We start from the raw sequence: 20,471 nt of genomic DNA, 5'->3' as shown, positions 1-20,471 counted from the left end.
TCTGCTTTCCCAGGAGAGGCTGGAAGCCAGGGCACTAGCTGGGTCAGGGCTCTCATGTGAATGCCCCATCTCCACACCTGCACGCAGGCACGGATTAAGGGACACTCGTGGATAAAGGGTGGGGAAAAACCGATCCTGTGTTCACACTTGGCACCAGCAGTACAAAACATCCAGCGCACTCCTCTCCTCATCCTTCTGCAGTCAGGATCTGCTCCCTGCCAGGGGAAATCCCAGAGGGGGGGCAGGAGCAGAGCACTCACCAGCAGGAGGAATCTGTGCTTCAGGTACTTGTTGGGCTGGATGCAGCCGTACTGGGGCCCCTCGTTGTAGACAGTGCCCGTGGGGTCGAAGAAGGGCACGTAGCCGTCCCTGCCCGTGCACAGGTACACCTTCTCCAGCTGCAGCCTGTACGCCGCGTTGAGGTTCTGCTCCGGGTGCCAGAGCACGCGCCCGTACAGAATTTGCCCTGGGAACAGAGAGGGGCAGGTGGAATCTCCCAAGCAGGGGAACACTGGCAGAGCTAAAGGTGCCAGGCCAGGTGCTGAGAAGGGTTTGGGTTGTTTGGGAAGGGCTTGGGGGGTGGGAGTGACAAAACAGGGTGCCGGAGCACGCTGTTGTTTTACAGGGCTGTAAGATGCTCAAAATGTCATTTGTTGCTGTGGAAGGGGCAAAGCCACATCTGGGTTTAGCCTTTTCCTCTCCAGGAAATGGAAGCTGTGAAGGGAAGAACACTGGGAACAAGCAGAAGAGGAGAGGTAAATCCTACCCTTGGAAAAAGCCCCTTTGTAATCCATTTCTGCCAGAGACATTTCAGAATTGGTGGGGTCCATGAGAAAAACCTTCTCGTTGTTGCAGAGCTGAAACTCTGTGTTCAGGGAGTAAACAACTGGAACCGGGCGGTGTGTCTGCTGGAAGGCAATCGGGATCAAAAACCTGGAATTGGGACAAGGAAGGAAAGAGAGGAGAGATGAGGTTTGTGCACCCCAACGGGGCTGGCCCTGCCCCACTGCCCTGGGGCCTCCTTACCGCTCAGGAGCGTGAGCCGTGCAGGGCAGGGGCTTGTCTCCAGGCTCTGCCCACGGCTGCGTGGGCTGCACCGTGCAGGGGATCAGGAGGATGGTGTATTCTCCAGAGTAATCCTTCCTGGGAACAGACAGGAGACCCTGTAGCCACCAAGCAGAGCTCTGAGCTCTTCAGCCAGGGCAGCACCTCTCCCTTGCCCCAGCAATGTCATCCAGCAGTCCCTGAGGGACAAACGTGACCTTCTGAGATGCACTGTCACCTCTGGGATCAGCCTACCCACAGGCTTCATTGCTGGGAAGATGCCTTGGCAAGAGCCTGAGCTGGTTTTCCTCTCAGTAAAACAGTGTTCCAGCCCTGACTGCTCCGGCCAAGCTCCTGAGCATTCCACACTAGGCTGCTGGAGGGGTGCCAGGGAGAGCGCGGTGCTGTGGGAAGCTGCGGAAGGGACTGGACCCCAAGGGCTCACCTGTTGTAGGAGCTGGTTGCCCTCCAGAGCTGGTAGGGAGAGTCAAAAGTCTGAGCACTCCACAGCAGCTGCAGGTCAAATTCAATGCCTCCCAGGTGCTCTGGAGTCATCAAGGAGGACCTGACATCTGGCAGGCTGTGGTGCTCCATGACAAACAGCCCTGGGGGAGGACAAGGAGGTGACGGGGACAGGGACCCCCCGTCACGGGGCACCCCAGCACAGAGGGGCTCCTGGCGGGGACGGGGACTCGTTCAGCTGCCCGTGCTGCCGGAGCAGAGCTGTGTGAGCCCCTGCCTGGTGTCCCTGCCGGGGTGGCTGCCCTCACCTCGGAACTTGGCCTGCGTCCTGAACTCGATGACCAGGCGGCCGTCGTCGCGGATGTAGATGCGGATGATCTGCAGCCGGGCCGAGAGCACGCTGTCCGTCTGGATCCCTGTGAGCACAGCGGGGGCACGCCCGCTGCTCAGCCGGGCTCTGCCAGCCCCAGGAGCTTTGGGAGGCCTCTCAAAGGCAAGGTTTCCTTGGCATCACTCTCCAGTGAGCCAGCTGCACGCTTCCTCCCTCACCCACTGGCTGCCTGAGCCCCCCGCAGCCACAAAGGAAGGAATATTCCCTGCACCCGCTCCCTCAGGACTCTGGTGGCAGTGCAGGAGCGAAGGGGAAAACAGGAAGGAGCCACTTGTCCCATAGCCCTTGGAGTGCCCCAGGCTCACCTGTCCTCCAGAGAACGGTGTCGTAGAAGAAGGAGAACTCCATCTCCGTGTGGTGCTCCAGGGAAGCCCAGCCCCTCGGCGCCGTCACGTAGATGTAGGACACGTAGAGGGGCACGTGGACTGTCAGGAAGGACTGGGCAGAGTCCCTCACCTGGCAATACAATCCCAAAAAGGGGGTTACACACCTTCAGGTGAGGTCAGAGGTGACTCTGGGTATTGTTTACCTCAGACAAACCTAGGTTTTAATTCAGGGGCTGTGCTAAGGCTCGGCGGGACCATGGGACAGAGGAGTTCCGGGTGCAATTTCAGCTCAAAACCCCCCAGTTTCCAAAGCTGTGCATTAAAAAACATCAATTCTGCCTGCTCAGACCTCCCAGAGCTCTCCATTTATTATCTGCAGAGTGCAGCTGCACTTTGCAGGCCCCGGAGAATTCAGGGAGATGTTCCAGCCTGGCTGGTGCCAGGCTCCACATGCTCCACTGGGCAGCTGTTCAGGCCAAGTAGCTTCTCTGGGCTTGTGCAAACAACTGGAGCTATAAAAGGAAACTTAATGAAGTAGTCCAGGCCGGCAGGAATTAAAAGAGATGATGCTGGTGCTAGCAATGTGCCTGGGAATTGAATGCCTGAGCTTAGGGGAGATGGAGTGGGCTGCACACGGATAATGCAGCCACGAGAGGGCGGTGAGAGACCTCAAACAGCGAAAGGCACTCCTTTGGTCTGCCAGCCTGGTAATTAGGAAATGAGTTAACACATCTCACAGCCTCACTCTGCTGTGGAGCATGGGCTGAGCTGCCTCTGCTCCGTCCATGGCTCATTTCTATTGGCTGAGAACACGGCCAAAATTATAAAAGAGAGGCCAGCTGAGAACGTTTTGTATTTCCAGTATGGCCATGCATTAAAAAACCAAGTATTTTCCTGCTGCTCTGAGGATGAAGAGCATAAAACCTGCGATACCCCCAGGAAAATAAACAAAATAAATGCACACTTCTCTCCCGGGTGACAGGGGAGAAAAGCCACACTACACCTGTGCAGAGCAGAGCAGCAACTACACACAAGTGCAAGGCAGAGCTGTGCCTGAGACCTCAGAGACCTGGGCTAGGTGGGAGAGCTGGGATGGGGCTCTCACCTGGAAGTCGGCAGTGACAGAGCCTCCACAGACGTCGATGAGCTCGGTCATGTCGTAATAGGCGTCGAAGGTCCAGATGCAGCTCTTGAGGTTGAGGTGCTGGTACAGCTGGATGCTCCTGGGCTCCCTCACCGCAGCGTCCAGCTGGTAGGGCCGGTCGTAGCCCGGGCCCAGCACCGAGCTCTCCTGGGCCACCTCGGCCAGGAAGCCTGCCTCTGAGGGACACAGAGCAGGACACTGACCCCTCCCGACTTGGAACAGCCCCAGGACAAAGTGCTTGTTTCACTCTTGAACCACCAGAGCTCCTCTCCCTTCCTTATCCTGGAGGACACACCCAGGTCTCCACAGGGGAAACTGTTACAGGAATGGGGTGAGCATCCTAAAGCATCAAACTTAGGGACCTACTGATTTAAGGCTCAGGTTAACCTTAAAGAAATGAGGAATGGGTCAAGTATGGAATTATCAGAATAAAGTGCAAGATCCTGACTGGATCCAGCATGGACTTCATTCCCTGGAGTGTCAGAGACACAATCTGCCTGTTGTTTCCAGCTCTGACATTTGCTTCAGCAGTGAATTGATTTTGCTGCCTCATGGGAGACCTCAGGGATCCAGACACAGCGATCCAGCCCTGCACATCCCTCTCTACCCAGGAGGATATCACAAGAATGATTTGAAAAGCAGAAAATCACCAGCACAATGTGAACCTACAACCTCAAATGTTCCCATGCCTGGAATCCCATCTCCAATGGGGCAACTCTGGTCACTGCTGTGAGGCCAGGAAGATTCACTGCTATTTACATCGTGTCAAGAGAGCCCAGAGAAGAAAAAGACCTCTCCTCTGCATTTCTTTCCAGGCTTCCACCTCCAGGAAGCAAAGGCTGGCCTTGAAGATTACCTGAGATGCCTCTGAGGTCCCTGGCAGTGACCAGGTTGGAGCAGACGTGCTGGTGCCTGTAGATGGACTCGGAGAGCAGGAAATGCAGGTTGTGCAGCGGCAGCGTGGAGATGAGGGGCAGCATCCCGTCCTGGTGGGGGATCTGCACCGAGATGTGGATCCTGGAACAAGCAGCACGTGAAACAGCAGAACAGAGCAGCCTGGCAGGCACAGGATCCCCACAGCAGCACAGCCTTAAGCTCCCAGTTGCTGTGGGGAAGGGCACCCCCTCAGCTGGGCAGGCTGTGAGAAGAGAGTGTGAGCAGGAACCCGAGCAGCCCACGCTGCAGGAGGGATGTGGTTTCACACACACGTGGTGCTTGTGAGCCCGGGCACCTCTGTCAGCCCAGGGGGGCTGGGGAAGGGCTGCACTCCCCCTTCTCCAGCCTCATACCTGTTGGGATGCTCCTTGTGCTTCACGTCCAGGTACTTGAGCGTGGCAACGAAGGACTGCGCCTGGAAGCCGCGGGCCGTCCCCGCCACCACGGGCGTGTGGCAGATGGCACTGTCCGTGCCGATGGTCACCGCGCTGCTCCTCAGGGGGGTGCCCACGTGGCCCGCCCTGTCCACAGCCTTGGCCACGCAGCGCACGTGGAACCGCCGGCTGAAGTAGATGCTGTCCAGCACCTGAGGGAGCGAGCAGGGGGAAACCGCTGGTGCTTCCAGCAGGCTCAAGGGAAAACAGGGCTCGGTTTTCTAAAGCCAAGCACCCCCCAGCAGGTCCCAATCCGAGGAGGTGTCAGGCTGCAGTGCCTGCGTACCCTGTGGTTGACGCTGGTGAAGGGGGTGTTGTCCGTGATGGTCTCGAAAGGCGAGCGGGCTCCGTTGCCGTCCGTGGGGGCGGCCACTTCCCAGCTGAACTGGATGGAGGACTGGTTGATGCCGGCCTCGCCGCAGCGCTCCCTCATCAGGGCGTACTTGGGGAAGTGAGGGTCACAGGGCGTCACACAGACCAGGGGGTAGCCTGGCGAGGGGGATTTCCTAGCGCCCTCCTTGGTCACTTCTTCCACGCGGTCGTAGTCGGCCAGGGTGACGACCTACGTGGAGGCAAGTGGGGCTGAGGCAGAGGGTGGAAAATGCCATCCTTCCCTCCCACGTTGTCACATTTTATTTCCAAAATCCCACTGTGGTTTCCAGTGCACTTGAAGGGCACTGAATCACGTCCACTCACCACGGGAGGTGCTGGGAGAATCAGGCTCCCCGCTGCCTCCTGATCCAAAATAGTCACTGTGGCAGTGCTGATGTCTCCCAGGACTGCTTCCACCGGATCATCTGGGCCCAGCACCAGAGAAAAGGACTCGTGCCATTCCCGGTCCTCGTTGGACATGATCTCCACCTTGAACATGATGTGGGCCACACCTGGGCCAGCGAGGGCAAGAGAAACAGAGGGAAGTTGATTCATCACCAGAGACTGCTCTGAAGCTCTCGTCCAAGCCCTGCACAGCTGCTCTAGGCCGTGACCACGGAGACATTATGATAAAATACACATTATAAATTTTATTTCCACTCATTGCTGCTAATAATTTACCCAAAAGAGTCTACTATAAGCATAAAACTCCAGCTATGACAACTGATCCAATCGATCTGGTGATGGATTTACCAGCAAATGCCAACTGATGATTAATAATGACTGCCTTGTATTGGCTGTCTGCAGGAAAAACCTGGGATGCAGAGCACATTCCCATCCCTCCTCTCCCTCAGACCGGTGTGCAGAGCTGTTTGGTGAGAGCTTCTCGGTCCAGCAACATGGTCTGAGGTGCTCACAGCCCTACACTCCCTGAGAAGGACCTGACTCTGCCAGGTGCCAGTGCTCCTTCCTCTGCTCCGATCACCCTTTCTGTAACATGTCAGCTACAATTACAGCCAACTTCCTGCCGCAAGTGGCTTTTCCCCAATCCCCTGGGCGTTCTGGCCACGCCCCCACCCCTAACCCTCCCCTTTACCTGGGCTGAACTTGAGCATGCGGCTCTTGGGGTAGTAATCCACGCCGGCCTGCGCCGAGCCGTCGCGGGTGCTGCAGCGCACCCGGGAGGTGCGGTTGTGGTCGCCCCTGCGCACCACCGGGATGCTCAGCACCGCCACGCCCTCGGGGCCCGCCGGCTCCCGCACCTGGTACGCTGCCTCCTCGAACTCGATGGTGGGGGCTGCGGGGACAGCAGGGAGGGAAGAGCCTTGGATCTACACCCCTGGCTCCTTTTCAGATTCATCCACACACCTTCAGGGCAGGAGGCTCCTCAAAGCAGGGACCAAAAAGGCTTGGGTGTGACTTAGGGTAAAACCTAAGGAGGGGGCTGGGCTACAGAGGATGGCAAATGATTCTCCCATCCCTGCCTCCCACACGTCCCCAAATCCCTGCCACATGCTGGTGACCCAGCCCCTGGCTGGCTGTCACGCCACCCTCTTCTCCCCCACAGATCTCTCCAGGCTGTGCTGCTGTGGAGGGAGAGGAACATCTCCCAGGGGAAGCACAGCAACTCCAGCTGCAGGAGAATTGGGAAATAGGAGAGGTGGTGAGTCCAAGCACTCTGATCCAGCCTCTCCCTTCAGCCCAGCCCAGTGCACAGCAGTGACCTGCACACAGGGCAGTGACCATGGCACCAAGGGCATCCACAGTGATGGGGCTGTGCTGACTCCCTGGGAACCCCCAGGCAGCCTTGCTGAGCAGCCTCACTCACCATCTTCATCGTTGGTGACAGTTATGGTTGCCATGTCCATCTTCCCAATCCTAGCTCCGCTCCAGTGGTTTCCAAGGGGGCTCCCCAGATAGACCTGGAACTGCTCTTCTGGTTCGAAGGCAGAGTCGTCACTGATGTGAACACTGCAGTTCTTCACCTACAGCCAAGTGAAGAGGAGAAAGAGCAAACTCTGATAAATCTGATAAAGCCACATAAAGGCCAGGCTCTACTTCCCTATCCAGGGCTGCACATTGGAGTGCTGTCCATCCTGGAAGAAACCCTTCTCTTTTTAGGGGTAGTTCATTCAGTGTGGACAAACCACGTTGTCACATTATGAGACAGAGAAGCAAAAGCATCTCCTTCCACAAACCCACAGCTCTGTGTACAGCAATCCTGAGTTCTCCTGACGCATCAGATTTGCCTTTCACAATTTAACCAGTTCCATTCTGAAACACCCAACCCCTTCAGAGTGGGTCACAGTGCCAGGACAAGAATTGGTATCATCTAAAACCAGCCCAGACAGCTCTGCCAGCTCCCTCTGGTGACAGAGGGCCGAGGAGGAGATGTGACCCTCTCCCAGCACTGGCTCTTTGCTCCCCCACGAGGCAGGTGCAGCTCACCTTCTCCCCTTTGAGGAAGGTGATGCGAGACTCTTCTGCATCCCTCCTCTCGGCGAAGTCCTCCATGACCTGCGCTGTCAGGCCCCGGGTGTAGCACCTGACGGAGGACTCGTAGCTCAGGTCCCCCGTGCGGAAGATGGGGATGTGCAGGGTCCCCTCCTTCTCCTTGGCCGTGTAGGTGTCCTTGGTGAACTGCATGCTGGGCACTGCAAGGGGCCAGGAACGGAGCCCAGCAGTGCTGGGGACGCACAGGGAGCCAAGGGGCACGGGGGAAGAGAGCAGACACAGCTGCCAGACACTTACCGTCCTGGAAGATGTCATTGATGGCCACGATGGCTTGGAAGGGCTTTGCCAGCTCGGCTCCATGGGGGGAGCTGAGGTAAACAACAAATGTCTCCAGCCCTTCTATCACTGGGTACTGGGCATCATCCAGGATTGTCAGGGGGCAGAACTGAGAGGAAAGTGGAATTCCTGCTGTTAGATGTACAAAGCTTTCATCCTTTCCAGCAGTCACATTTGGGAGTCTAGTGTAAACCCATTATGCCATTATGTTTTCTGAGTCCATTAATCAATGTAGAGAATGTTCTACATAAACCCAGCCTATCATTTCAGAGAACAGGCAGCCATCCTCGCCCTGGAAGAGATGGCATAACCAAACCTCTCCAGGCAGGAGAGCTGACAGGACGGGAGTCTGTGCCTAGCAGAATCATTAATAGTTCTCAAGTGGCCCTGAGACGATTTTCAAAACAGATGGCAGATAGGCACAGAAACACAAGACAAGTGTAGCCAGGCAAAGCAGACTCAGCAGGAGTCCAAGTGGCTCCTCACCTCTTCTGTCTTGCCTGGCCTGAACTCTATTTTCCTGGAGCTGGGCACATAATCGACTCCCGGGCTGGCCGAGGGCGGGTCTGATGTCCGAGTGGCACACCACACCGACGTGGGCGTGGAGAGGTCAGGTCCCTGCCGCAGCACGGGGATCTCAATGTGTCCTGCAGCACCAGAGAGAACCAACTGAGAGCAGCCACGTTCCACAAGCCCACCCCTTCCCCGTCAGCACTGCTCCTGCCCCCAGCCTCCCCCTCGGCACAGAGGGAAGCACAGAGCCCCTCTGCAGCACGTCTTTGAAGTTCTGCCGTGCCCTGAATCGCTCCTTCTGACACCTCTTCGTGGCGAAAGCTCCTACAGGGAGCATCCCAACACAGCCTCCTGCTCCTCACCTGCAGCCTCGCTGACAGTGAAGGTGGCATTCCCCAGGGACACCGTGGAGGCGTCGTTGGGACCGGCGATGACCACGCTGGCCGAAGCCCGGCTGCCAAGGCGGGCGTTGTCCGAGGCGTCGGCCAGCACCACCTCAAACTCCTCTTCCTCTTCATACTCGCTGTCATCGATCAGAGTGACATCACAGGTCACCACGGTGACACCCGGCCCCAACACGAGGCGGTTCTCATCCGACAGCCCCCGGGACTTGAAGTCAGAGCCCGATTCCAGCATGTAAAGGCTGCTGCCCCTGGCTGATTTGGGGACGGTGTAGCAGATGGCAGACACAGTGCTGCTGGCATCCCCTAGGAAGCAACAGGAAAACTCCGTAGTTCTGGGGAAATACTTTTCATCTGCTTGGTGGAAACACCGTTCACTGAAATAATAAAGCAGCATTTGGAAAAGAGGATGAAGAACGAAATGCTGATCTTGGATAGCAGCTGGCTTAGACGTGCCTTGCAGGCAAGCTCCTAACCCACACTCAGGAACCCAGTGGCACTTGCCCATTAAAGAACACACAGCCCACTGACAGGCTCCACATAAAGCACTGTCTAGATCACATAGAAGAGGTGAGCAAATACAAAGGTTGGCTCCTGCTTGTGCTGGGAGCTGAAACAAATCCAAACCCAAGAGGCTTTAACAGCAGAGACAGGAAAGGTTAAAAAAACAAACAACGCTACCCCATGCGTTGCTTGCCACTGCATTGTGCCACAGAACCTCTTCCAAAACATTGGAGAAGACCCCAAAACCGTAGGCAGGCAAAGCACAAGGGCTTCCTTCCTCTCTGCCCATGTCCCTCCCATGGGGCGCAGCACGGCCCGACCCACCTTTCCTTTGCACGGGAGCCGAGAGGAATCCGGCGCTCTCGCTGACGTGGAAGGTGCTCCTGTCGAACTGCAGCGTGGGCTCGTCCTCGGGGTCGGCGATGGTGACGGTGGCCCGGGTGACATTGCCCAGCAGGGCGTAGGCCGGCATGCTGAGCTCCACGGAAAAGCTCTCCGTGCCCTCGAACACGTCGTCGTCGTTGATGACGATGGTGCAGGCCTTGGTGTCCTCCCGCTCCTCAAACTGCACCTGCAGGGCAGCAGGATGGCTGCTGTCCTTGGAGTGCCACCTGGAGCTACCCATCCTTCCTGTCTCACCCTGCTCTGAGGTGCTCCCTCTTCCAACAGCAAATAACCCGCCTGACTTTACTAACAGAATACACCCTCCTGGGTGTTTTTGTCACTCCCCATCCATTCTGTGCTCCAGGCTCAGTGGCAGGCACGGCGAGGCCACCCCTTTGCGGTGCGCCACCCACCTGCCCCGTGTACTCCACGTAGTCCTGCTCTCCGGGCCGCGACCCCGCTCGGGCGGCGGCCGTCCCCTGCTCGGTGCGGCACAGGACGATGCTGTACTGGTTGAGGTTCCCCAGCCGCCTCACGGTGACGCTGACGGAGCCAGCGCTCTCCCTGACCTGGTAGCTGGAAAGGGATCGAGCACACACAAGGAACAGGCTGGGGAGCACACCCCGCGAGTTTGTGTGACTCTGAGGGTGAGCCTCCGTGGAAAACCCGAGGTGCAGCAATGATCCGTGGTTCAGCCTGGCAGGCCCCTCTCCTCACTGGCAGAATTTCCTTCCCACCCTGCAGGGAGCTCGGGTAAGAGCCCAGCTGCCAGCCAAGTGCTGTGACCCTCGTGCACTTACCTGGAGTGAGTAAAGCTGAGGAGGGACCACTGGACGTGGAAGACGTTGCCGCTGACCACGTTGGGTTTGCCGTCCTTGACCAGGAACTGGAAGCTGTCCATGGTCTCCTGAAGCCTCTCCTCGTGCATCACATACCGAATGAGGCCCTGGTTCACATCCTCTGCCAGGAGGGAACAGCCAGTGAGTCAACACAGGAATCCAAAGGCACCTCTGTGGGTGAGCCGTGGGGATCTGCATGGCCACAGGGATCAGCAATCCCAGTGGCACAGGAAGCAGTTACCCCCTCATCACCCTTCCCTCAGCCCTGCAAGAGTGAGCTTCCCTCACACTGCTGCCTCTGCACAGCTGGCTACACCTCTGCCCCACTGTGATGGGCAGATGCACTTGCAAGATCCAGCTCTAACAAGGCTGGAGAACCTGGGACATCCTACAGGACACAGGTTGGTGTCTCTAAGAAATTGTAGGATTTCTGCAACTGACAGCAAAGTTCATTGCTTATTTTCAACACCCTTTGGAGATCTGCCCCTTGGCTTTCTCCCCTCCCACCTACTTTTTCCTTATTTTAACAAACTTAATCAACTGATGGAAAAAGCAGCAGGGCACAGCCCAGCTCCATACCCTGTGTAAAGGTGGTCACAGCTGTCCCTGGCTTCAGCTTGTTCTCCACGTGACCATTTCTGGGACCGGCGGTTATCTCATAGATCAGCTGTTTGTCATCTGTGTCAGGATCTGTCGTCAGTAATTCCTTCTTAGTGATGAGATTGGTGGCCTGGATTAAAGCCAGAACAAGGGAACAAAATTGAAGCTCCAGCAGTGCAAGTCTGATTGACTGTTCACACAGAGAGCCCAACCACCCCTCTGTCAAAACAGCTCTCCATGAGGGAAGATCTAGGGATGTGAAGTACAGAGCAGCCTTGAACAGAGATATCCCAAAACGTGTTAGACAACGCAAGAAGGATTCAAATTTTGCCTCACATCTGCTTAGCTGAATTAGCAAGACAAATGTGGCTCAAAGAAAAGCAAATTCAAAAGCAGCTGCCCAGCCTTATTTAGCTGGGGCTAAAAGCTAGGACAAATCTTTGGGTTTCACTTAGACACCTCTATTCCATGAGCTGTGCTGATGCCCTGCTTGGCAAAAAAACATCTGCAAACAGCCTCAGATTGAAGGAATCACTCAAGACTGTTCACACTGCTCTGCTGAGTTTCCATGAGAGCCTCTTTCAAATGCCCTCACAGGGATCTGATTCATTTCCACCACATTTTGCTTTCTCTTCACAAACAAAATGTTTTTAACAGCAGGAGAAAAAGAGAAAATTGAGCTGCTCGAGGCTGCAGGAGTGCTTTTCCTGAAGTGAGGAGTTTGAGCTGAGATGGCCATTTCTTAATACAATTTCTTATTACAGCATCTTCCACCCATTTTTTTTCTGTGAGGAACCAAAGTGTTTCCTTACAGTTAATGCTGGCTCCTCAAAAACAAGCCAAGAGTTCCCTGGGGTTCTGTTTGTACTTCAGCACAACAAAGGCATGTTACAGCAAGAAATTCCCGCACCATATCCTTGGAAAGCCATATCTGCCATGGCTGCTGCAGCACATCATCAAGCCATCTCCAGCATCAGCAAAGCTAAAAAGGTACCCTGGGGTGGGCATTCTCCATCACAAAAACAGGAGAGCTGAAGGAGGAGGATGTTTTCCTGTGAAGCCCCTTCTCCTGGAGCAGCCTGAGAAGCAGCCCAGGCTGAGGCCAGGCAGGTGTTACCTTGCCATCCGTGTACTCCAGCCACTGCAGGCCCAGGTTGGTGACAACCCTGGGTGTCCCATCATCCACGGGGAGGATGTCCACCTGGAAGCGCTGCGGTGCTGTGGTCACCACCTGACAACAGTTCAAGATGGAAGGGGGTGACTCTGGGAGGCAGAGCCTCACCCACCACGTTACCAGGAGAGCACTCAGCCCTTGCCTGCAGCACAGCCACAGCAGCTCAGCCCCCCTGCCCTGAGAGAGGCAGCTCCCTCCGGGCTCTCAAGGCCCCCTTCCCATGCCCTGTGGCCCCTGACCTTCCTCTGTCCCTCCTGCACCACGAAGAGGGCGTTGGTGCCGTCGGACACGGTGAAGGTGAAGCGGTCCCTGAGCGCGCTGGCGCCGCCGTGGTGGCTGTAGCTGACGAGGTTCTGGAGGATGTCGGCCATGGTGAAGGTGCTGGCCTGGAGGGGACGCTGCCCGTGGCCGCCGCGCTCCAGCAGCCCGTGCCGGGGCGGCTGCACCACCCTGAACGTGATGGACTCCACCTGTGCCCGGACAGGGAGGGGCAAAGCTGGCACATCACCTCAGGGCCGGCACATGCCTGCTTCCCCCTGAGCCCTGCCCGGCCCTTATCCCTCTGCCAAGGTGGCTCCCTACAAAGCAAGGCACATCCCACTGAACTCCCGGTTCAGCTGGTCAGAGACGGCTCCCACCCCTGCGACACCTCCAGGAACACAAAGCAGCTCCCAGCCCTGCAGCCGTTCTGGGCAACGCCACTTCTGCAAGGGCAGAAGCAGCAAAACCCTCTGGGGCAGGATTTTGGCTGGGGCAGCCAGATCTCTTGCTGCAGGGGAAGAAGCAGTGAGGTAGAGCCAGCGTCAGACAGCTCAGCCTCTGGCCAGACCCAGCAAGAAGAGGAAGTGCCATTTTCATCCATGCTAAGCATAAACTCAGTGTCAATGCCCTAAGGCTTTAAACACAAGCCCATTTTCCCAACAGCCCAGATGTGCAGCAGAAAAGGGGAGGGAGGAGGCTGGGGGGTCCTGCCTTACCTCTGTGTCAGCATCTGTTGCTTTGAGCTCAAACTCGGTGATGGTTTTTCTCACCCCTTCCTGAACCGTCATCCCAAAGATTTGCACCACGGGTAAGGAGTCATCCACAGGGTTTATGGTGATGTCAAAGGTCTGGCTCACCTGGGACAGGAGGAAAAGCCTCTCTTGATGGATTCAGCCTTCCAAGGGTGAGACTTTATGGCAAGAGCACAGCGATCCCCGGGTTGGGTCACTTCATTTCTGCCTTGTCTGGAGAGTAAATCTGAGCTGCTAAGCCCAGATCACATGAACATGACCTTCTTTATCCCTCCCCACTAATTAACTCTCCCTCCTTCTGTGATATTCATGGACATGCACTCTCCCTCCCTCTCAGTCTGTGTTGCCCCTCTCCCTCTATGGGAGCTCTTTCAGAAAGCAGCAAAAAGGCATTTCTCCAGGGTCTGCCATCAGGTGGCTCCCTGTTCCCTGCACAGGACTTCCTCCCTGCCCTGCGGGGTGTGGGGAATCTCCCAGCAGGAGGAGGAGGAAGAGCCACCTCTGCCCAGGCTCCTGCTCAGGCAGAGGTCAGGCTGGGACTGACCTCGTTTGTGCCATCAGACACAGAGAAGGTGAAGGTGTCCCTGTGCTTTTCCGTGTCACTGGTGTGGATGTACTGGATGCTGCCAGAGGCCAAGTCTGCCTGGCTGAAGGAACTAATTCTTGTCCCTGGGAAATGAACAACACGGGGGGAATGTGCAACACAAAGAGCAAGGCAGGGAAAAACTACAGGAAGCAGGGCATATTTAACCATTAGGACTGAGTTTGGGCTGGTTGTGATCCAAGTCAGGCTGCCCCGTGAACCTCAGTGGAGCCAGGGATTTAGCTGGCACAGAGCCTCCTAAAACCCCCGTCTCCAGGCTTCTTTTGGCCTCACCCTGTTGGGAGTGGGCCTCCTGGGGCAGAGAGGGAGAGAAGCTGGGAGAAAAATGGTCCATGTAACAGCTGGATTGTCACTGCTGGGCAGGACTAACCCAACCATGGCATCACTGAGGATGACCTCCTGGCCTCGCAGCAGTTTTCCAAAACGCCTTCCAAGTGTCTGCTCTCTCTGCCCCTCCTTGTACCCCTGCAGTCCTACAAAGTCCCTTTTTCAGCATTGATTTATAGTGACATCTTTACAGGCCATTAGGTGTGACACAGCCACAGAAAGGTAGCTGACAAGCATTTTAAAAAGCACTTGAGCTTTTTAAATCTCGTTGCTGTGTTCAACAGTTTTACTGCTGTTGTCAACAAACACCCTGACAAAGAAGTCTGCCACCAATATATCACACTAAATGGCTGCTGACAAGTGCTGGCCACACTAGAAAAGACACCAGGATCTGATTTAAATAAATGAGCCAAAATGGAATGTTCAGCTAATGTTTCTTCAGAGCTCATCAGCTGTAAAGGTTTGGGTTCTCTTTTGAACACTTCACTATTCTCTTCTTAGGTTTAGGTCATTCAAATCATGATTACAACTTCTCTGTTTGTGACTCTGTATCCTCGCTAGTCCCTCACAGAGACGGAAAAGCACAGAAATCAGAATCATCATCAGATTTTAAATAACAGGTCCTTAATTCAAGTCTCCAAAATACAAGATTGACTGGGTAGTTTGAAATTTAGACAAAACCAGTGCATGTTTTTAATTTACTCTCAGCAGTGAGTTATTATAACTCATTCATTATTCCTGCCCTTTCAACACTTTTTTGGTGAGAAGATGAGGCAAACCACACACTCAAACTGAGCTGTACAGGGACTGTCTGCATCTTCAAAACACACAGCAGATATTTCCACTTTAATCTCATGCTAATGAGAAATCCAAAGCTAAGAAGAAATATAATCTTAGATGAGCATAATAAAATCAGAAGAGCGTATAATGTGACACCACAGATTTAGATTAATTCATCAGAGGGGCAGCACACTCAGACTGTCAGCAGGCATGAAAGGCAGCTCTGAAATTCAGATCACATGTGCAGGACAAGTCATCTGTTCACCAGGATGGGCTGTTTCCAAGGACATTAGGGATGGATTCTTTGGGGTACTCTGCTGTTCACAGCAAAGGCCAAAGGTTTTCCCACCATGCAGAAGCAGCAGTAGGGCCATAAACTCACATAAATCCTCAGCTGGGATTATTGGGCTGCCCTGCCTCCCCTCACCCTATTCCCCAACCCTCTGGGCTAATGGCCCTTTGATTTCTAACAGTTCTGTGAATTGTTCTGTGAATTGATTTCTAACAATTTCCAGGAATTCCGTACTGCTGTCTCTGGGAACATTTTTCCTGCAGTGAATGTTCAGGGCTCAAGAGGCTCCAGTGTTTTGCTCCAAGGGCCCAACACGTCCCTGCTCACCTGGGGAGGCCACGTGCTCCAGATGGCCCAGCTGTGGCTGCCGGGTGACCTTGTACTGCAGCTGGGAGGCCTCGCTGTCCTGGTCAGTGGCCGAGAGCTGGAGGGTTGTGATGGCCTTGGCCGAGTTCTCATCCAACACCAGCCCCTTGTTGGTGAGGATGGACGGGGGAAATCTGTCCTCTGGAAGGGTTAAACACAAAGCTGAGTTAGGAGACAGTCACACTCCTTCCCTCAGGTGCTTGTGCTCAAGCAAAAGACAACACACGCACAAACATGTGGATAATTCCAAAACAGGGACTTTGGGCCTTGGCAGTAATCAGGGATGGTAACATTATAATGTCCTGAAGATAATCCAAACAGCATGAAGGCATTAAGGGGAATTTTTCCACCTTTTCACTGAGTTTATCAGAAGCCAAAGAATGAACCCTGGCATCTGCAAAATCTCCCCGTGCCCCTCACTTCAAAGCCCTTTGAATTGACAGCACATCAAAACCGCAGCTCAAGAATTACATTTTGCCTTGCAGTACAAGTGGGATGGGAACCTGTGGGCAGGCCCGAGCTCTGCAGCAAAGAAAACACAACTTCAGCACTACTTTTTACCTATTACATGGATGTGGAAAACCTGGTCCATCAGTTTGTTGCCATCTGCATCCATCACATCAAAGGTGAAGGGGAAGTTTCCGCCGGGATCCCCTTTCCCGTGGCTGTACAGCACGTGCCCTGGGGAGAGGGAGAGCAGAAAAGAGATGCTTTAGTACAGGCTGCAGCTTTTCATCCTTAGTTTGGAAGCAGGCTGGCACCATCAGCTGAGGCACTTGGGGCTTGACAGGGCTCCTGGATTTGGGTTTCATTACTTTTTATTCTCTTTCTTCTGCTGAGAGAAACTGTTTAAGGTATATTTAAAGATACATGGTTCTGCTCTAACTTAAAAACCTGCGCTTACTTCTTTCCCTCTCCCTTCCCTACTTCAGTTCATCATCCCCCTTTCATAAAGATCACAGAGTCATGGAATATCTCAAACTGGAAGGGACCCATAAAGATCACCAGGTCCAACTCCCTGCTCCTCACAGGACGACCTTAACCCAGCCTTGGTTTATATACTTGCTGTGGCTACCTAAAACCCAGCACTCTCACCTTTGTTTATATCAGCCTGAGTGAAACTTCGGAGGGATCCTTTGGCAGAGATCTGGACTGGGTTATCAGCAGTGGTCAGCTGCAGCTGGCCCCTGCTGGGGTCCCTCTTCAGGACAAATCGGATGGCCGTGTCCCCCGAGCGTCCAGCTGCTGCTTTCAGGTGCTGAGCTGTGAGCCGAGCTGCAGAGCCTGCACCAGAGAAAGCAAACCCACCATCAGCTTCAGGGCCGGCTTCAGGCAGCCCGGCCGAGCGACAGCAGCACCCAGCAGTGCCACCCTCATGTCTGTGCCCGTACCAGCCGGCAGCTGCAGGTCCCTGCTGACAGCCACCGTGGGTGGCCGCTTCCTGGGTGGCTCCATGGAGAATTCCAGCCTCCCTGCCTGCGTGTGGAGCCCGTCGGAGAGGGAGAAGCCGAAGCCGTCGGTCTGTGCCGCGGTCCCGCTCCGGGTGTAAACGATCAGCTGCTCCAGGACGTCCTGGTAGGTGAAGGAGGAGCCCCGGGACAGCAGCCGGCCCTGCTCCGGCGCCTCCGCCGCGCTCTGCCTTCTGCGCAGCTGGCCTGCCGAACCACACGGGGCTCAGTACGGCCTGCTGGGGACAGAGCCTTGCTCCACCTGGCACCCTGCCGGCCCTGGGCACTGCAGGGATAGGCACCTGCCAGCAGGGGATCCCCAGGGAAACACCTGCACCGCCCCTGCTGCCCTCCAGCAAAGAGCAGGGGACAGCTCACCGAGAACAGGGCTGTCCTCAAGCACAGTCCTGGTCCAGATTGTGCTTCATCCCACATGCCAGGCTCCCCTCCCACAGCAGGGGCTCTTCCAGACACACACACACACAGACAGACAGACTCCCTGTCAGATGTACCATGCTCAGGGCTTTGGCTGACCACGATGACCAGCTCGCTGCTCTGGGTGTCCAAGTCCTGCAGGCTGAGGGAGGCGTTGGTCACCACCACGGCTGAGCCCTCCTGCACCTGGACAGGCTCCAGCACCATCCTGGGGGGCTCGTCGTTCTGCCGCTGCACAGAGCCAGGAAAAGGAACATGAGGGCAGGGATAGAGCCACCTGAATGAAACACAAGCTCCCAAATGACAGTACTGGTGCTGGCATCACCAGTCCCTCCACATCTATCCAGCACCATGGCTGCTTCCAAGAGGGAGGACACACCAGAGCTGTAAGCCCTGGAGAAGAGGCTACAATGCACAACTGTCCCTGGACATCACAGCTAAGTTATGTGCCTGTGCTAGGGGAAGGAATCTCCCTTTAATCCCCCTTCCCACCTACTAAAAAGGAAGGAGTAAAGGCTTGAAAAGAGTTTGTGTGAAAGGAGAGGGCTCTGGCAGCCGGCATACCTGGATTGTGATGTTGATGCTCTGCACCTCTGACTGGCTGAAGCCGTCACTCACATAGAAGCTGAAAGTGTCACTTGTGGGCTCAATGCTCTCATGGACGCTCTGGAAGTAGTAAATGCTCTTCTCCAGGACATCATGAAGGGAAAAGGATGCATCTGTGGTGGTCCCCACAGACTCACTCTGCGGGCCAAAGCTCTCGCCTGCAAAGCAGAATATCACTGGGGAAAGGATGCTCAAGCAGCCAATAAACTCAACAGAAACCCAGCAGGATGAGGGGAAGAAAGGAACATTGTGAAGGCTGCAGAAGGAGGAATGCTCTTTTCTATAGCTTAGCTTGTCACACCTTGTGGCCTTGGAAGTAGGCAACATCTGCTGTGCTAGAGTGGGCACTGGGGAAGCTGCAGTTTTAGATGCAGCACAAGTCCTCCCCTCCATGGGATATGACAGATGTGATCCTGTTAGGGGCCCAAACCAGCCAGAATGAAGAAGGGAGTTTACCAGCAGTTTACCTGTCCTGGTGTTCTCAATGTAGCCATACACAGGCAGAGTGACCACGGTGACCCTCAGGTCCTCCTTGGCAGCAGTGTCATAGTCAGCACTGAAGTGGTGATGGGCCAGCAGTGGGACCCTGCCCCCCTCATCCACCTGGGAAGCAACAGCAGGCAACACAAATCCTTACTGAATGAGGCTGCCTCCATGGGAGAGGGTTGCCGGGGCTCTGGAGCGCTGTCCCACCCTCCCCTAGGTCTGTTAATCAGGAATTCAGCAGGGAGGTGAGGTAAGGTGGGATGGAAAGAAAAAAGCCTGCCTGCCTCCAAGAGGAGCCTGTGAGTTCTTTATCAGGGCAGGAATGGAACTAGCAGAGTCATGGTGACCTCTGGGAAGGCAAGACCCGCATTTCTTGTAGTGGAGACCCTTTTGAAGGCAAGGGAGAGGGAATGCACCGCTGGAAGGGAAGGAGATGACTTCCAAAGGCCTTGATAAGGAGTGTGAAATGCTCTGTGTCAGCCCAAAGCAGCAGGTGTCATCAGACTCAAAGAGTCTCTTACACACATGCTGGTGAAATAAGGGGTGAAATACTGAGTAGGGCTAAATGTGACTTGCTCCACTGATATCAAGAAGACACCCTAGGAACAAGCAGCTCCTGACTGGAACAGATATAAACAGATGAGGTTCGGGGATGCAGATGGGCTGTCAGCCTCCTCTGGCCTCCAAGTGCTTTGTTCACCCTTCCCGTGGCACAAGTAACACTACGTTTGATTCAGTGACTTCCCCCAGTGCAGGAGAACTGCTCAGCTGCTCCCATCTGAGCCATGGCTGTCCCTGTGCCCAGGCAGTGCCAGCCATGTCCCCGTGCCCAGACAGTGCCAGCCATGTCCCCGTGCCCAGGCACTCACAGTGACGTGGTCAGCGAAGGCGAGGAGCGCCGGGGCGGAGGCGATGGTGACGGTGAACATCTGCCTGTCCAGCCGGTTGTTGTCAGCATCCAGCACAGAGAAGTGGAAGATGTCGGTCACGGGCTGATTGCTGGTCTCAAACGTGGTGGAGTAGCTGTGGGATCAGGACACGGGGAGTCAGGGAGCCTCACTGACCCCCAGGCACATCCAGGCCACCCCTGCAGTGAGAGGTGAGGCAATCCTCTTGGAAGAGAGGTGGTGTCTCAATGCCCAACCCTCCTTCACTTTCATTCCCTGAATTCTTTTAAGTAGCCCAGAGATCCCTAGGGAAAAGCGCAGTGAGCTTTTAACTGGTATGGCTTGAGGGAGAACAGTGCTCTTTGCTACCTGATCCTCTGGCTGTTGATGTCTTCCATGGTGAAATTGTAAACCTTGGAAAGGTCTTCGTTGTGGGAGCCTGACATCCTGAGGAGAGTTCCATAGGCTGGCAGAGATATCAGCTGGATCCTGATCTCTGAGTCAGGAGAGTTGTTGTCCTAAGCATGAAGAAACAAACCAAATCAAAAGGGGGCAGAATTAGCCATTGCTTTGTTCCACTAAAAATGGCAGGAAGAATAAGAAGAAGCAGTGTTTTATACACCTGCCCAGCTGGGTCAGACCCACAGATGAATGTTAAATGAAGCTCTGCTCATGAGAAGAGAGTCAGGAGGGTTGGCATTTTCAAAGCATACCACAAAATGTATTTTCATTTCCTCTTAGCTCAGCAAGGCTTTCTCTGTGTCCTTGAATCACGTTGACACAGTCTCCCAGATACAAACCTGGTATTTACATTCTCAAAGTATTTCACAGTGAACTAAAAGCTGATTTTGCCTCTTTTCAACCACATTAAGTACACCCACACGGTGATATCACAACTCAGACGTCATCTTTC

General features: G+C 54.9%; 1 protein-coding gene across 1 annotated transcript in view; it reads right to left on the bottom strand.

The window, feature by feature from the left end:
• The window catches only part of FRAS1 (Fraser extracellular matrix complex subunit 1), a gene marked incomplete at its 5' end in the record, with an annotated part of 102,901 nt that overhangs the window by 2,138 nt on the left and 80,292 nt on the right, over positions 1-20,471 (bottom strand). Inside the window, 34 exon segments of the mRNA XM_084204035.1 lie at positions 261-466; positions 767-933; positions 1,027-1,143; positions 1,490-1,649; positions 1,815-1,922; positions 2,203-2,353; positions 3,329-3,543; positions 4,224-4,384; positions 4,657-4,889; positions 5,024-5,299; positions 5,434-5,621; positions 6,206-6,406; positions 6,938-7,094; positions 7,558-7,763; positions 7,861-8,008; positions 8,386-8,546; positions 8,775-9,119; positions 9,642-9,888; positions 10,115-10,277; positions 10,502-10,661; positions 11,120-11,270; positions 12,258-12,371; positions 12,554-12,784; positions 13,292-13,432; positions 13,872-13,996; positions 15,658-15,837; positions 16,258-16,377; positions 16,792-16,980; positions 17,088-17,351; positions 17,657-17,810; positions 18,144-18,343; positions 18,653-18,788; positions 19,541-19,694; positions 19,928-20,076. Coding sequence (XP_084060161.1) covers positions 261-466; positions 767-933; positions 1,027-1,143; positions 1,490-1,649; positions 1,815-1,922; positions 2,203-2,353; positions 3,329-3,543; positions 4,224-4,384; positions 4,657-4,889; positions 5,024-5,299; positions 5,434-5,621; positions 6,206-6,406; positions 6,938-7,094; positions 7,558-7,763; positions 7,861-8,008; positions 8,386-8,546; positions 8,775-9,119; positions 9,642-9,888; positions 10,115-10,277; positions 10,502-10,661; positions 11,120-11,270; positions 12,258-12,371; positions 12,554-12,784; positions 13,292-13,432; positions 13,872-13,996; positions 15,658-15,837; positions 16,258-16,377; positions 16,792-16,980; positions 17,088-17,351; positions 17,657-17,810; positions 18,144-18,343; positions 18,653-18,788; positions 19,541-19,694; positions 19,928-20,076 — 6,078 coding nt within the window.

Source organism: Fringilla coelebs, assembly GCF_963513975.1.
Source record: "Fringilla coelebs genome assembly, chromosome: 4".
Classification (NCBI taxonomy): Eukaryota; Metazoa; Chordata; class Aves; order Passeriformes; family Fringillidae; genus Fringilla; species Fringilla coelebs.
The sequence above is the reverse complement of the archived record's forward strand: the minus strand, read 5'-3'. Positions and strand labels throughout refer to the sequence as shown.